This window comes from Macrotis lagotis, chromosome 2 (genome assembly GCF_037893015.1).
Source record: "Macrotis lagotis isolate mMagLag1 chromosome 2, bilby.v1.9.chrom.fasta, whole genome shotgun sequence".
Taxonomy (NCBI): domain Eukaryota; kingdom Metazoa; phylum Chordata; class Mammalia; order Peramelemorphia; family Peramelidae; genus Macrotis; species Macrotis lagotis.
In genome coordinates this window covers 314,354,151-314,371,006 of record NC_133659.1, presented here as the reverse complement: position 1 = coordinate 314,371,006, position 16,856 = coordinate 314,354,151, and the positions used below count along the sequence as shown (strand labels likewise).

The 16,856-nt window shown below is 35.5% G+C and overlaps 1 protein-coding gene and 1 long non-coding RNA gene across 16 annotated transcripts in view; one reads left to right on the top strand and one right to left on the bottom strand.

Annotated features, from left to right (window-relative positions):
* CDK17 (cyclin dependent kinase 17) overlaps positions 1–16,856 on the top strand; it is a 166,764-nt gene that overhangs the window by 55,269 nt on the left and 94,639 nt on the right. For 14 of the 15 annotated variants that reach the window (XR_012476257.1, XR_012476255.1, XR_012476261.1 and 11 more), the window contains exon 2: positions 7,544–7,692. Coding sequence is in view for 3 of the 15 variants with exons in the window: in XM_074226624.1 (XP_074082725.1) it covers positions 7,575–7,692 (118 nt within the window). In the remaining 12 variants the exon portion in view is untranslated. Of the gene's footprint in view, positions 1–745; positions 885–7,543; positions 7,693–16,856 lie in introns of all 15 variants that reach the window. The other variant, XR_012476256.1, reaches the window with a different exon arrangement.
* LOC141515231 (uncharacterized) lies at positions 202–7,218 on the bottom strand. Its single transcript, XR_012476268.1, has 4 exons — positions 7,150–7,218; positions 6,425–6,489; positions 5,478–5,644; positions 202–841 (listed from the first exon to the last, which is right to left on the bottom strand). It is a non-coding gene; the product is annotated as an uncharacterized LOC141515231 (long non-coding RNA).

Below are 16,856 nucleotides of genomic sequence, written 5' to 3'. Positions count from 1 at the left end.
TGTTGAACTTTGGACTTTTACTCTTCTTCTGAGCTGTGTCACTCTTTGTTTAAGCCTCTAGTGAAAGACTCATTGAACATTTGATCTCCTGCAGTTAGCAGATGTGTTTATTTAATGTGTATCATAAGCATTTGAACTTTGATTTGTTTTTGTAATTCATTTTTATTTTATTTAGTGAACTGAAAATAATTTATTTTCCTCTAACCCTTCCTGCTCTTCCTAACCATCACAGAGGGAAAAAATGAAAACCAAAACTCTTTTCACAAATAGGAAACATTTAAATTTAGAGGATTCTAAGATTTAGAAGAGACCTTACTGGTAATGTTGACTAGCTCCTCCCACCTTTGAGGCTCAAAGAAATTGTGATTTGCCCACCTCTGGTCACCTAGGTAGGCAGTAGGAGAACCAGTGTTGGAACAAAGAAGCCTTCATTCTAAATCCTCTTCTCTTTCCTTTAGTTCACATTACCCCTGACCTTTTGAGGCCCCAATATTTTCAGATCACAAAATGACAAAGGTCAAAATTTAGCTGTGTGTGTGTGTGTGTGTGTGTGTGTGTGTGCTATTTTCAAATTGAAATGCTTTCAGTTAAACAGCATGTGGCTTTAGATTATGCAGGTTATCCTGTTATATAGTCAATAATTTTTTTTTTAAATAGAACTAAGGTTAGTAGACTCACAGAGGGTAAGGGATTGGGTTAGTTGGTGTGTCCCGTTTGAACAGAGAACCATTCTCTTGTGGTTTAGGCTTGTTGAACTTGGCCTTCATTCTCCTTCCTGGATTTTCCAAAGGACTTCTTCTGAAATGAATCCTGAATTGAATATTGCTTCTTAACACTTGAACTGAAATGAAAAGTTGCGTTGAAGTGATGAAGAGAAAACTAAGGTACAAATATAGCACCTCCAAGTGTAAGAAAAAAAAAGTTATATCCTTTTTTCTTTTAATGCAGCTAAAATGTTTTGCATCTTGGTAAATGAAGTTAAAGATGCTATTTTATATGGCATCTAAAAGATGAAATTGAAAGTTCCCTCTCATTTGCACATACACAATCCTTTTTCCCTCCTTCTCAGTAAACATATTATCATCTGCCTTCCCACAGAGTGTTACCAAAATAAGGTAGAAATTTTAGAATTACTGAATAAGTTTGTGGACTAGCTAGATTTTTATTTTCATTTAGTATTTTCATCTAGGCAGTTTTCTCTGCCACCTTTACCCTCCCTTAGATATGCAGCCCCTTTCCTCTAAAAATGATTTATACACCCTGAAATTGTCTGGAAGTCTATAGTCATAGCCCACTATCCCACTCCCACCAAAAAAATAGAGAATAATTTTATTTCCTCTTTCATCACCATGCACAGTCTTCATAACTCCATGCAATCTGTTTCTTCCATTTGTTTCCACCATTCTGTACACCTCATCTCTCAAAGGCTTCTTTGTGATATATTCAGAAACAGTTTCTCTTTATCTTATTCTTCTGGCTGACTTTGACCAAGTTGACCACTGGCTCTTTAGGTTTCTTCTCCTTGGTTTCTAAGATAGCCTAGTTTGGATTTTCTAATCCCCTTTTCTTGTTTCATAACTGTGAGCCTTGTCCAAGGTTCAGTTTCCAAATTTTTGTTCATTTTATCCCTTGGAGAACTCATCCATTTCTCAGACTTTGAACTAACCTTTCCTTTGTTGGTAGGTCTAAAATCAGTATCTTTAGTTCAGAACTTTGACCTGAACATTTCTTATGTTTTCCTGCCCAAATCATCAATGAAAGGGAGACTGCAGACTACCCTTACTTTTTCTGACTGTTCATTGTCTTTGGAAATAATTCTGTTCTTAACCTTACATTGCCCTTCTAGATGCTTTTTAGATGGATTAGATGTTAAATCAGTGTTAACTTTGTTCACCATAGTTCTCTGCCTGGCCAAGAGCTAGTATTTGTTGGTTGAGGTAGTTTCTGACTTCTTATTGATGACTGTTATGCCTAGGTTAAGTTTATTTTAGAAGTAGTGATAGTTAATGACTATAATTCAATTTCCTTTTCCTTTCCTTTTCCTTTTTCTTTTTGGTGTGAGCAGATTGTTTAGATCTTGTTGGAGTTGCTATTCATTGTTGGTAGCCTTATCTGTTATTGATATTAACCTTTACTCTGACCAGTCAGTACTCTCAATTTTGCAGTTGCTTCTGAAATAACTTCTATGTTGCAAACTCATTTCCTTTCTGAGAATCTGTCAGACTAATTTTGATCACATTGCTCAGTTTTTGCCACATCTAGGATATTCCAGCTTTTGAAGAAAATAATATTTGTGGCATATAGATGTAAAGACTTCTGAGTGGTCTATAAACTATTCATTTTTTAAACATCTTCCCAAACTTTTTTTAATATAGCATTCATGTCCCATATGTCCACCTTACATTAGTCATGCGGTTTCCAGGATATATATTGTTAGTTTTGAGGTTCTTTATGAAAATTCTCTATTTTTTCCACTTAGTAACAGATGTTGGCATGTAAACTTCAGTTTTATTTATGGTAGCCTAGTTACTCTAAAGATGAAAACTGCAGGATGAGATGATTTTTATTGTCTTTGGGCATGTGATGATCCCAAAATTCCTTTATCTCTCTGAAGAGAAACAGTGAGTTGTCCCCCCTGTTCTCTACACTTTGTATCTTTTATTTAATTTATGGAAAGAATGTCAATATAGATTTGGTTTATTTTTGATATTTTAGCTTGGTCTTTGGACAGAGATTGTATATTTCAAATGCTTCTATAATTTTATCAGTTTAGTTTTTTCCTTCATCATTCTAGATCACAATCCCTCCATGCCATAGGGTGTGGTCCTCATAAATTCCTATGACTTGGTGGTCAGCAGGTTGTGAAGAGCTTTCTTTTATATATAATAAATTACTTTTTTTTTTAACATCAGCATGGTTAGTTATATTGATCTTGAACCAAACCTGACCATGTCACTTCTATTCAGTAGACTCCAGTGGCTCCCTGTTATATTAATGATCACATATTAAAATATTCTGTTTGACTCTATTACCTGGTCCCTTTCTAGTCTTCTACCTCTCTCGATCCCACCACATATTATATTCTTCAGTCCAGTAACAAGATTCTCATTGACTTTCTACTATTCCTGGAATGGCTTCTTTTCTTTGTCCCCTTCCTTCCCTGGCTTTCTTCCCATACCTTCTCTTTGAGATGATTTCTCATTCTCAGCTTAGGTTTCCTTTGTTCATAGTTGTTTGCATGCTGTCTCTCCCTTTGGACTCATAGTTCCTGGACAATTTGAATTGGATGTTTTTGTGTTTCTTTGTATCCCTGATGCATAGCATAGCACTAATGTGTGGAGATGCTGCTCTTTTGCTTCTTTTTTGGAATGGGGTTGAGGGTTTCGAGACAATGGGGTTAAATGACTTGCTTAGGGTCAAACAGCTAGTAAGTGTCAAGTGTTTGAGGTCAGATTTGAACTCAGTTCCTCCTGACTCCAGGGCCAGAGCTTTATGCATTGTATCACATAGCTGCTACTGCCTTTTTTGCTTCTTGACTTGACTTGACTTGACTTGACTTGACTTGACTGCACCTGCCCATAGAGCATTTGTTCTTCAGTAGAGTGTGCTCTGCTTTGGTAGAATTTGTTCTTCATTATTCTTAGAGAATTGAGAGTCAGGGTGGTGCTCATGTCAGAATAAGGAGCTATTGTAGGGTTTTTGTGGGTGTTCTCTTTGATGTGCTTTTTGGCATCTCTCCTAATTGTATTTGTTTTTTATAACTGCCATGTCATGATATTGAATTTGCAGTTGACTAAGACAAGTTTTTTCTATGTAAACTATTTATTGATTATATTCCCTTCGTCCATGACCTTGTATATAGTTGATTTCTTTGAGCGTAAGTTTAGGACTTAAGATTTATCCTTTATTAAATTTCTTTTTCTTGATATACCATACCATATCATTCATTTCTATCAAGATTTTCTTTATGTCTGTTTGCTGGTTCTGCCATTCATTATGTTCTTTGCCCTAACAGTTTAATGGTATAATAAGCATGCCATCTATCCATTTTAAAGTCATTTGTGATGATCATTAGTGTTTTACTTGAGAGAATCATTTCCCTTTTTGGCCTGTCTCTCTCCTCGTGATGTTTTCATTCCTCTCAAACATAGTTTGTTTTGCTCTCCTCCAGTGGCACCTACATGGCTGTATTATGGCCAATTGCATGTTGTCATCGCTTCTTAGACTTTAAACAGGACTTTGTAAGCTCTCCCAGTACCTTGTACAATACTCTGCACACAGTAGATAGTTAATAAATAATTTAAATATTTGATACATTTGAAAAACTGCCTGGACCTAGGGATCCTGTGTGTCTTTGTCTAAAGTCTTTGAAATCTGTTCTGCTAAAGTTTAAGACTACTAGGCTTGATACTTAGCTTGTTATAAGCAGGATACTGTTCTCATTCTAATTCTTCACTCCTTTATTAAAAAATCTACTTCCCTTTCCTCTTCATGCCTCTGGGACCAGAGACCAGGCCCTGAAGAACCAACTCTCCCTATTCCAGAATTCCCCTCCTTCCAAGGTCTCAGTTGGTGAGGGAGTGCCTTATTTGGGGTCCACTATAGAACACACTAGAAACTTCTGTCAAACTTGGTCCTAAGCTGCCATTGAAGCCTTACCATAGATTATTCCCCCTTTTCTTCATTCTTCATTCTTCATTCTTCACTTCAGTCAAAATGTTCCTCACCTCCTGTAAATCATGACTGCATTGGCCAAATGTGAAATTAAGGGATTGATCCTATTAGAAAGCAGAACTCCGTGAAGGCAAAGGAATGAATTTAAAGGAAAAACTTGTGACTGAGTTGAAATCAGATTCACTTTTGCTTGATGTTTTTGCATTGTGTGTGATGTGTCTACATCCAGATAAACAGTGTTTCCTCTCCTGCAGAAATGCAGTTGGGTTCAGTGACTATGACAAACTGTTACTTGGTTGGTAGAGCTTGCAGCTTTCAGTAAATATGATCTTAAAAAAAATTGTCCTTCTTGGCTAGGGACATGGATGAAATTACCTGAATAATCACTATCAATAGTATTAGCTTTCCTTATTCCCCTTTAAACATAAACTTTCAAAATAATATCAGGCTAAAATATTATCATTTATATTTTAGTGAGAACAAAATGATATTTTTACTGTTAATAAAAGACATTTTAAAACATTTTACATCTTTTATTTCCTTAAATTTCTTCTCATGAATGTTTTAGGCAACATGTGTTTGTTAATACAATAGTATATGTACATAACTTATAAACAAATGTACATATATTTGAGGTTCCTTCTCAAAAAAATTGTGTTATTGAAAAGCTTGGAAAAATACATTATATGCTGTTCTGTGGCTCCATTTATTTTATCTTTTCCTTTGGAATAGCATGTACTTTCTCTAAAGTCTTTGAAATCTGTTCTGCTAAAGTTTAAGACTCTACTAGGCTTGATACTTACCTTGTTATAAGCAGGATACTGTTCTCATTCCAATTCTTCTTCTTTATTAAACAATCTACTTCCCTTTCCTCTTCATGCCTCTGGGGCCAGAGAACAGGTCCTGAAGAACCAATTCTTTCTATTCCAGAATTCCCCTCCTTCCAAGGTCTTAGTATAACTCTTAAAAACTTGAAGGAAAATAGATGATTTGACTTGTGTGGCATTGTTATCAAAAGATAATCTAATTTCTGTATCATTCTTATTTAAAATGTATTTCTTTCACAGTACTTGAATAATCTGGTTAGTGAAATGAATCATTTCTTTTATTTCTTTTTATCATTTTGTTTTTTTATTTTTGGTTTTTGCAAGACTGGGGTTAAGTGACTTGCCCAAGATCACACAGCTAGTTTAAACATTAAGTGTCTGAGGTTGGATTTGAACTCAGGTCCCTCTGACTTCAGGGCCAGTCCTCTATCCACTGTGCAGTCTAACCGTCCCGATAGGCATTTCTTTAAACAGTTAAGTTACTACTAACACATATCATCATTACTGCTACGACATGTTAAATGTTTAATTTGTTCCAGTTAAAAAAAAGTTTGCATAAAGCCAATTGCGTTTACAGAAGTTTAGGTCAAAATGGGTATCTAATGTCTTTAGGGTAGGTATAAGAAAAATTACAGATGATTCATAGCATCTATATGCATTATTTAATGTATTATTAAACCTACATTCTGTTTTGAGTTGAATTGTAAGTGGAAACAGACTTGTGGGGGTGGGTAGATTGTTTCTTCCTATGGGTATTTCTTATTTCTTATTTAGAGATACTATTGAAATAGTTTGATTCAGCTCTTCTGTTACCACTATTCAATAATAATATCTCTAAATGAGCAAAAATAGTTTTATATATTTGGAAAAAGGATATTGGGAAATATACTGTATAATGTACTGTATAGATACATTTAAAATACCTGGAGATTGATGTTATTCATGACCTGAGCATCGTCATTTGGACATGAGATGTCTGCTTTCATATCTAGAATACAAGATTTGGATAGGGTTTTAAGTAGATGAATTCAGGAGTCCCTTTAAAAAATCATATGGATTTTAAAGTCTGATTTTAAGGGACAAGTTTATTTATAACTTAGAGGCAAGTTTACTTGTAACAACCAAAAGTGAAAACCAACAGTTTGACGTTGAAGATAGGAAAAAAGACTATTTATTATTATTACTATTATTATTATTATTATTTTTAAAAAAAAGATTACCAAAAAAGATACAACTCAAGATAAAACTGTTTAGTGTCTTATGCCATCAATAATAAACCTCTTCTCCCACATCATCTCTAGCATTTGTTACTTTCCTCTTTTGTCATTTTAGCCAATGTCATGGCAAGGTGATACCATATGTGGTGATGTCATATGAGGTGATATCAAAAACTGATTAAACTAAAACATGTATGGTGTTTAAATGAGTCTATGAAAACTGCCTCTAGAATATTTTATTCTACAATTATTCAGTCACTCAGATCTCTTGACTCATCTGATTGATGAGAGGAAAAATCAGGATAAATAAATAACCAAACTTGATAATCTTTCTGTCCCATTCATGCCTTCTTAAAGTTGGAAATTTGGAAAAATGTGAAATTTATAATTCAGTCCATTTATCATTGACTCTTCTAGATCTGCTACATTACCTTTTTGAACTTTTCTTCAGTTACTTGTTTTCAAAATGTTGACAACTCCCCACTCCCTCATATTACCCCTACCCCGAACTTCTCTAGAATTTTGAAATTGTCATGCAAACACATCAAAACATTCCATGTATTGTTTTTTTCCAAAGTTGCTGAATGACTACACACTGATCATTTTCATTTTTTACTATGAGTTAGCATTCTGATGTTTTTTTTTTTAGGTAAGTATAATTCTCAGAGCGAAAATTTAAATGTATTATCTTATTTAAAGTAAGATTACTTTATATCCCAATTTCTAAAGATTTCCAGTGAATCAGTGATTGGGGGGGTGGGGATAATATTTCCTAAATAACGAAGTAATCGTGGTTTTAACTTACATTCTTTTTTCTTTTTTTAGGCTTTTCCAAGCCAGACTATAAATTGGTAGAATGAAAAAGTTTAAGAGAAGACTATCCCTCACGCTTCGAGGCAGCCAAACCATTGATGAATCGCTTTCTGAGCTGGCTGAACAAATGACAATTGAAGAAAACAGTAGCAAAGATAATGGTAAATATGTTTTTAAATTAATTTTTGTTATCAATATAAAACAAGATTTTTTTTAAAGGAGAATAATATTACCATTTCTATCAGTGGTTAATTGATTTAAATAAGACCAAAGACTGTAGAAATAATTCTTAAAGCACTTGATCCTATCTGATAGAGAAGCAGCTAAGGGCAGTGCTTTTTCAGAATTTGTTCATTAGCAAAATCTTATGTTTTTTTAAATTATTCAGTTTCTTCTCTTTTTTTAATAATACCATACAGGAATATAAGTTTTTTTGGTTGTTATTTTTGATTGTTTCTGACTCTTTATTGACCCCATTTGAGGCTTTCTTGGCAAAGACACTGGAGTGGTTTGCCATTTTCTTGTTCAGCTCATTTTACAAATGAGGATGAAGTAACTTGCTCAGAGTCATATAGCTAGTTAGTGTCTGAGACTTGATTTGAACTCAGGTGCTCCTGACTCCAGAGCCAGCACTTTATCTACACTGTGCTACTTGATACAGGTTTACTACCTTTTAGGAAATTAGTAATTTTAATTTCTGTGATTTGGTCTTTGATTCTCTCGTTATTTAGGATAACATTTTTTAGTCTCTAGGTCTATAATATCCTTTTATATATGAGAAGTAACGTGATTTGGTCAATAGAGTAAAGAAAAATCTGGATATAAATCCTGTCTTGACACATTTATGACTGTGGACAAGTTGAGTCTTGTCTCTTCACTTCTCTGGGACTGGTTTTCTCATCTGCAATATAGGAATGATTTTCTAAAATTCAATTTTATTTTATTTTCAGGTTCTAATTCTCTCCCACCTTTCCCTTCCCATAACCCCCGAGAAAGCAAGAAAAATGAAACTTGTTAGATGTATGTATAGTCAAGCAAAAGACTCTTCTATCAGCTGCATTCCTACTTTGTTGATCAGAGTTCCTAAGTCTATCAAAGTTGTTTGTTTTTACACTATTGTTATTATTGTGTCCCTTGTTAGTCTACTTTGTCTCATTTCACTCAATATCAACTCAGTTTAATATAGTTCATGTTTTTCTCAAACTATTCCCATCATTTCTTTTTCTTTACTTTTAAAAAAATTTTCTTTGCAAGTCTGTTTAATTTTAAAATTTAAAGACATTTTTCCCCATTTCATTTCCTACAATAGCTTTCCTAGCTTTCCTTTCCATACATATATTTAACTTGTTCAGCCATTTCCCACTTAATTGATAACTCTTAGTCTCCAATCCTTTGTCACCAGGAAAAGGAAGATACTGTAAAATATTTTGTGTGCTTGGGTCCTTTTCTTTGATATCTTTTGATATAGATCTAGTAATATCATTGGGCCAAAGTATTAGACAGTTTAATAGCTTTGTGATTATATTTCCAAATTGCTTTCCAGAATAACTGGACCATTTTACAGCTCTACCTGCAATGCATCAATATAGCTATTTTCTCACAGCATATACAACTTTTGACATTTTTGTTGTGGTGGTAGCTTTGTCAATCTGATGGATGTGAGGTAGTCGTTTTTAATTTGAATTTCATCTAGTTGTTAGTGATTTAGAATTTTTTTCATATAACTATTGATATCTTCCATTTCTTCCTCTCAAAAGAAAAGATTCATATTCTTTGATTATTTATCAATTAGGGAATTGCTCTTATAAAGTAGGAATAATAACAGCCCCTAGTACTGCTCATAGTACTAATTTGAAGATCAAATTTAGTAAGCTTTTGTAAATCATAAAATACTGTTCAGGTCAACAGTTTGCAAGATAGATCAGGAAAGGAAAACACTAGTTTAGTTTAGGGATGGTTGCTCTATCAGAGTTTGGCATGTTTAAAAAAGATAAAGAATTATCGTTGGATTTTATCTTCTGATTGATTTTTAAGCTTATTTTCATTTTATGGATGAATTCAGACCATTAACATATAAGATTACAATTCTTAAGTTTGATTTTTCCTCCATGAAATCATTTCATTTCTGTTTTTATTTTTATCAGCATTAGATAATAGTCTGCTTTGCTTGAATTAAATTAATCTCAATTCCTATACTTTTGCATAGAAGTTACCCTTCCCCTGTCCATATCAAAACCTATAAGAATATTCTGCTTTAAATGATAAGATCCTTTTGTTTGTTTTTGCAAGGCAGTGGGGTTAAGTGACTTGCCCAAGGTCAATTATTAAACTAGGCAATTAGCTAGGCAGTTATTAAGTGTTTCAGGTCAAATTTGAACTCTGGTCCTCCTGTTTCCAGGGCTGGTGCTCTATCAACTATGCTACCTAGCTTCCCTGGGGGTGATTTATTTCCAGAGATTATTCTAGCTATATATGACTTCGGGTTTAGATAAATAAGATAGGTTTTTTCAGTACATGAGCTTTTTGGTTTTGTCTTTGTACTTCCAGTGTTCTAACACACTGTAGATGCTTCACAAATGTTTGGTATACTTGACTGAATTGAATTTCTGTTTTTTGTTTTTTTTTTTAATTTGGAGTAGTTTTACATTATTACATTCCTCAGAATCAACTGTGCTAGTCTGTCATTCTCTGGTCTTTTTCTTCTATTTTTCATAAGTTTTTTTTTTTTTTTGCAAGGCAGTGGGGTTAAGTGGCTTGCCCAAGGCCACACAGCTAGGTAATTATTAAGTGTCTGAGACCAGATTTGAACTCAGGTACTCCTGACTCCAGAGCTGATGCTCTACCCACTGCGCCATCTAGCTGCCCCACTCTGTTGGGCAGTTGATTGTCAGGTGCATGCCTGAACTTTGTTTCTTAATGAGTTTCTGGAACACTTTGGAGATTTCTTCTAAATTTATTCTCTTGACTATTGGTCCAGTTTTATTGATTTCTTATTTTCCTTTTGTATATTTCTTATATTCATTATTTGGGGCCTCTTCTGTGATACAGATTCCTTTTGATGGGTTTTCTTTTTTTAATTTTTTAATTTTCTTTTTTAATTAAAGATTTCGTTTTTTGAGTTTTACAATTTTTCTCCCTAATCTTCCTTTCCTCCCCCTACCCACCACTGAAGACAATTTGTCAGTCTTTACATTGTTTTCATGGTATGCATTGATTCAAATTGAGTGTGATGAGAGAGAAATCATATCCTTAAGGAAGAAACAAAAGTATAAGAGATAGCAAGATCAGACAGTAAGATAACAGTTTTTTTTTCTAAATTTAAGGTAATAGTCCTTGGTCTTTGTTCAAACTCCACGTTCTTTCTCTGGATACAGATGGTATTCTCCATTGCAGACAGCCCCAAATTGTCCCTGATTGTTGCACTGGTGGAATGAGCGAGTCCATCAAGGTTGATCATCATCCCATGTTGCTGTTAGGGTATACAGTGTTTTTCTGGTTCTGCTCATCTCACTCAGTTCATGCAAAAATCCCTCCAGGCTTCCCTGAATTCTCTTAATGGGTTTCCTTTTAAGATTTTCTTTTCCTTCATTTTTTAAAAAATGATTTTATTTTCCATTTCAAATTCTCTCCCTCCTCACCCTTTGAGAAGGCAAGAAAGAAAATCCCTTTTTGTTACTTTATTTTATTTGATACATTTTTTTTCCTGTTTTGAAGTAATGAAAGAGACTTGGGTTACTTAGTAAGACCCCTTGGCAGAGCTAAGTTCTGAAACATCATGGAGTTAGATGACAGAAGATTGCCAAGCAGTATTAATTCAGAAAACAGCAAAACTAATGATTTGGAAAATAAAGTTGAAAAAAAGCTTAATATGAGACCCAAGAAAGCTGGTTCACTTCAAGAGCATTTATAATTGCTAACTGGAAAGAGGAAAGTGAATGTGCAAATGAGATAGTCATGTTAGTAGCTTTTTTAATGATCTCTTCTTATACATAGTGATGCGAAACCTCATTATATTTGGTCTTTAACAACTTTAGATCTGATGTCACATAGAAAGATGTGTGGAAGTGGCATATAAGATGAATTTTTAAGAAGTTGAGATTGAGGGGCGGCTAGGTGGCACAGTGAATAGAGCACCGGCCCTGGAGTCAGGAGTACCTGAGTTCAGCCTCAGACACTTAGTAATTACCTAGCTGTGTGGCCTTGGGCAAGCTATTTAATCCTATTGCTTTGCAAAAAGCTAAAAAAAAAAGTTGAGATTGGGAGACTGATTGACCAAATATATAAATTTAAAAGAAATAAAGGAGAGAGCAGTATTCAAATGGAAGGGATCACAAATGTCTTATAGTTCTGTTCACAACCTGCTGATTGCATGAAGCTCCCAGCAGAGCTTCCTCAGAGAATTCCAAGGTTACTAGAAGAATGTGCCTAATAATGTTAGATATTGTAAGCTAACTTCCTGGGCTCCCCTGTTGTGGTTGGGGTCACTGTTGTTTGAAGGGTCTGGAGGGAGATTTGAAGCAAGTGTAACCGATTACTTCATCCTTAGGTGGCCTTGCAAGTTCATATTCAAGGTCAGTGGTGTGGCATCCTCCAGGCACCCAGACCTGGATTAGAATCCATCTAAATATGCTTATTACTAACCTACCATCTGGTCTCATTTGCACAATGGGTTTTCTACTCCTTCGGCTCATTTTTGTCTAGTAAGTGCCAGAGGCCAAGTTTGAACACATGTGTTCTCAATACCACATCAGAGCACTTGATTTGCTTGGCCACGAGTGATAAAGTGAAACCAAAAAACCATTCATAATGGACAGGAAGTGTCTTGAACAAGAGAAAAAAAGAGAAAATGGTCAAATGAGAGAGACTTGCTTAGCTGTGGGACCATGGGCAAGTCACTTAATCCCATATTCCTGCAAAACCCAAAATAAATAAATAAATAAAAATGTCAGAGAGAAACCTTTATTTCTGACTTCCCTTTGAAGAAGGTGACAGGATAGAGAGAGATTTGTGGTGTGTTACAGAGCATTAAACTCTTAATTTTTGAGGGATGTGATGTGACCCTCATGTTAATTGTGTTGTATTGATGGTAAGGAAAGCTCTTTGTAAAGAATAAAATACTATAGAATGCTAATGATCACACTTATTAATCAAAATTAAAAAGGTCCATATTAATAGGAAATGATGAAGTTTTGCATTTAACTTTGGGGGGGATGGGGGGAGAAGAATCACCTGTCCTAGGTGAGGGATGAGGCTAGGTCTGGCTTAGTAGTTAAAGAGAAAAAAGGGCTTTAGATGACTGTTTGCCCATTGTGAGGCAGCAGTGTGACAGGGCTCCCCCCCAAAAAGCTAATGTAATTTCAGGCTGCATAATAGAACTATAGTGTCCAGATCACAAGAAATAATTGTCCCACTGTACCTTGCCTGGACTGAGTATGTATGGGTTATTGTGTTGGATTCTTGGCACAATTAAGAGGGCCATTCACAAACTGTAGCAATACAAAAGAAGTCGGAGTAGTGAGTTGCCTGGAAACCCTGTGGAATGAGGAAAGACTGTTCCATCTAGAGAAACATGGAAATAACATGATAATTTTTTAATATTTGAAAGTCTGTCATATGGCTTTGAGAACTTTTTAACTTTTCTCTCTCTTTTTTGTGATCTCATTGGCTTATATGGGTTTAATGAACATTTATATATGGATGGCTCTTAAATTTATATATGCCACTCCAGTCCTCCATCACCAATTTCCAAGATACTGGGCATTGGAATAGCTTGTGCTATTGGCCTTTCAACCTTAATATGTCCAAAATGGAGCTAACTCATTTTTACTTCACAAATTTACCCTTCTTCTCTGTTTGACTCATAACCAGGTTTTTTCCAGTTATACCTCTTCAACATCCCATTTTTTCCCCCTACTCTTCCCCCCTACTTTTATGCCTCCATGTGATCACCTCTTTAACAATAGTTACATATTATTACAGTAGTTTTCCATAATAGTCTCCTTTCCTTAGGATTTTACCTTTTTACTTTTATCCATTCACTATTGAGTTTCATCATTGAATTGATTGTGATTTTTCTGAAAACCCAGGTATGAGTAGCCCTTTCCAGTTCACTTCAGGAATTTTCTATGACTTCTAAGGTCCAAAACAAGTTCCTGCTTAGGATCTAAGAGTTTAACTAAAAGAAAAAAATCTTCTCATGTAGTCCCTTTCTGATTGTGCTCCCCATCCATCCTAAATTTATTTCCCTAATAGAAAGAAAGTTCCTTGAATACAAGAATTTGCTTGTTTTTCTGGTCGCTTGACCCAGAGTTATTTCTTGTCTGATCGATTGAGAGGCTGGAAGCAGGCTGAGACTTTTGAGATTTGTATTGATCTGAAGGCAGATCTAGGACCTATTAGAAGTGACCAGGAAGCAGATTCCAGTTCAACATAAGAAGAAACTTCCTAAGTATTAGAGATGTCTAAAAATGTTAGACTCTGTCTTGTTAGGTACTGAACTCCCGGGCAATGGATGTGTTCACCTATAGCCTGTGGGGCTGTTAAAGAGTATTGTGAAAGATTTCTGCTCTTGTGGTCTGCCCAGTGGGCCATGTAATTGGGAAATGTGTAACAAAATAAATAAAAATTCAGTACAATATAGATAATGAGAAGTTGAGGTTTTCTTTGACATCTTTGACTCAAGAGCCTCCCAGGAGCTAATGTTCTTATGCTCAGACATTTAGTTCGCTTTGGGCTGAAAGTCACTGATCCGGTAACTGGTTTATGTTAACATTTATTAAAGATACCGTCATGCCCAGTGACGCTCAGTGTGCCTGAACCCCTAACTTCATTGTACAGGAGACTGCCAGAAACTGCACTCCGCTTTCTTTGTTAGCTCGGCCTCCTTTGTCAGTTCCTGCGTGAGAGAGAGGCTTGGTTGTGCCCTCCCAGCATCCAGGGATTGCCGGGCTTTTCTGTGGAGCTTGTAGGACTCTTGGGAGGAAAAGCCAGGCATCCCACATTGATAAAATCACAAGTCATTTAGATAATTGCTTCTTTTATGGTCCTTTGGCCCAAGACAACAAACAGTCTCGTTTGCTCCATATCCCAGTTTTTCTTCCAGGCCCTCTCATCTTCTCTTAGCATTCACATCCACCTCTAAACAGCTGCTTTCTTCTGAGCTAGATTGAGGGGGGAGGAACTGAGCCAAGTAGGCTGCTGCAAAAAATGGAAAAGCTTTGCCGGCCCCCAAGAGAGCCAGGAAAGACAGAGGGCCTCATGACAGTGTGTCAAGAGCCCCGGAAAGGAACAGCTCCTCTCCTGGCACCGTTTCAATGTCTTCTCCTCATTTCTGCGTTTCTTAACAGTGAAATTCCGCATCTTCTTCATGAACTTATTAAGGGCTAAGGCTGAAATCGCCTTCATGGAAGTTAGTAATTTAAGTGGTCTGGGAGGACGCCTTTTCCTTTATTGCCTCCTTCTCTACTTTTTTTTCCCTTCTGTGACATGATTTTACCTTAACTGATCCAGACTGTGCCTGTTTCATTTGAATTAGAAATAAATTATGCATTTCAGAAGGAAAAAAAGTGCATTGTTGCCACTGGAATAATAATTCTAATAAAATTAACAGATCTCAGAATTTTTAAAAACATTTACCTAAATGAATAAATTTCAAACACATTTATTTTAAGAATTGACTTACTTGATAGAGTTTTTTGGGCTATATTGAGTCCTTTACTTATATAAATTTAAGAAATGGAAAGCTGTTTTATTTTGTTGTCAAGATTGGCAACAGATTCATTGTCCTTAGTCTTGATCATCTTAGTGCATATTTTTTTTCATTGTTTGGAATGATTTATCTGGCATGGAAAGACAATGGACAGTATGAATCAGTCTTTTCATACTTTTATTAGAAATTTTATGTTATTTTAAGGTAAATTTTTACAAATATTGGAATGCTCTGAAGAAATAATTTCTTTATTAGGTTAATACCCTTTCTCCCCTACCTTGGTTTCCTCTAAGATTTCCTCATGTTTTCATTTTTACACTTAACTTTGAGACTTACAACCTCTAAGATCAATCAACCTTTAAGTATTCTATGACCATCTGCATGTTGACGATGTCCAGAAGTGTATATGTAGCCCTCATCTCTCTTCTGAGTGCCAGTCCCATATTACAAGCTGTCCTCTCCTCCCCCTCCCCTTCATTTCAAAATTCATATCTTTTAAACACCTCAAACTCAAACCTTTCAAAAAATAGAACGAATGATCTTTTCCTTCCAAACTCACCCCTCTTCCTAACTTGGAATAATTCTGTCGAGGGCACAACCATTATTTCTACATATGGGTTTTTGCCACATCAGAGTCATCCTCTCCTCCATCTTTCTTACCCTAAGTGCCCAACCTCCCTCAGAGTCACCTATTGACTTTCTCACATGCTTGTCCACTATTCGGGTCTGCTTTCCAGTCACCAGGACTATTAAGATAACCTGCTGAGGGTCTCCCTGCCTCAAGTTTTTCCCCCATTCTAATCTGTCCTCTACTCTACTGCTAACTGAATTTAACTCTGCCTTTCTCCTGCCCAGGAAACTCTGGTTTGTTTGTTTTTTTTAATTGAAAAAGACCCAGAATAGACTGTTGGCTTAATAGAGATGAAGTATGAGCTCTGCTTAGCTTGTGACTCTGCTAACTTTAAATCTGGAGTCCCAAAGGCAGCATTCCTGGGTATTGAACAACACCCAGTAACCTTCCCAAGCTGTGATCTTGTCCTGCATACTCAGATTGGCTGAAAAGAAAACCTGAATGATTGATCTGAAGATGTGTTTGGGCTTGGTATGATTCAGGAGGTAGACTGTTGCTATGCATCGCCAGTGCCTATAGAACATTCTTAAAAAGATGAAACAAATGTATCAGTATATCTTTAAAAATTCTTTTGTTAATTTTATACACTGATCCATATTCAGTGTGAGTATTTATAACTAGCTCGTGTAGAATTCTTTTTATAACTTCAGCTACCTATATTTTTTCCACCTTCCTTATAATGCCTGTGGCTCTATTTCTCTTTCAAAGTTATATTTGCTGTTTTGAAGGTAGCTGTTGAGGCTTTCCTTTTTCTTCTATGTAGGATAAAAACATTAAATTGAAATTGGGAATGCCTGAGCCAGGGCTCAAAAATATAAATTGCCTTCTGTGACGTCTGGTAGACACATGCAGAGTAGTATTGGGCAGCTTGATTATAGATAAAAGAACATCATTTAAATATAACTTCATTATAGACAGAGACATAACTAAGACATAATTAAATTAACGAATGCTGTTTTAGAAGTAGACTGTTTTGAAATGTACCC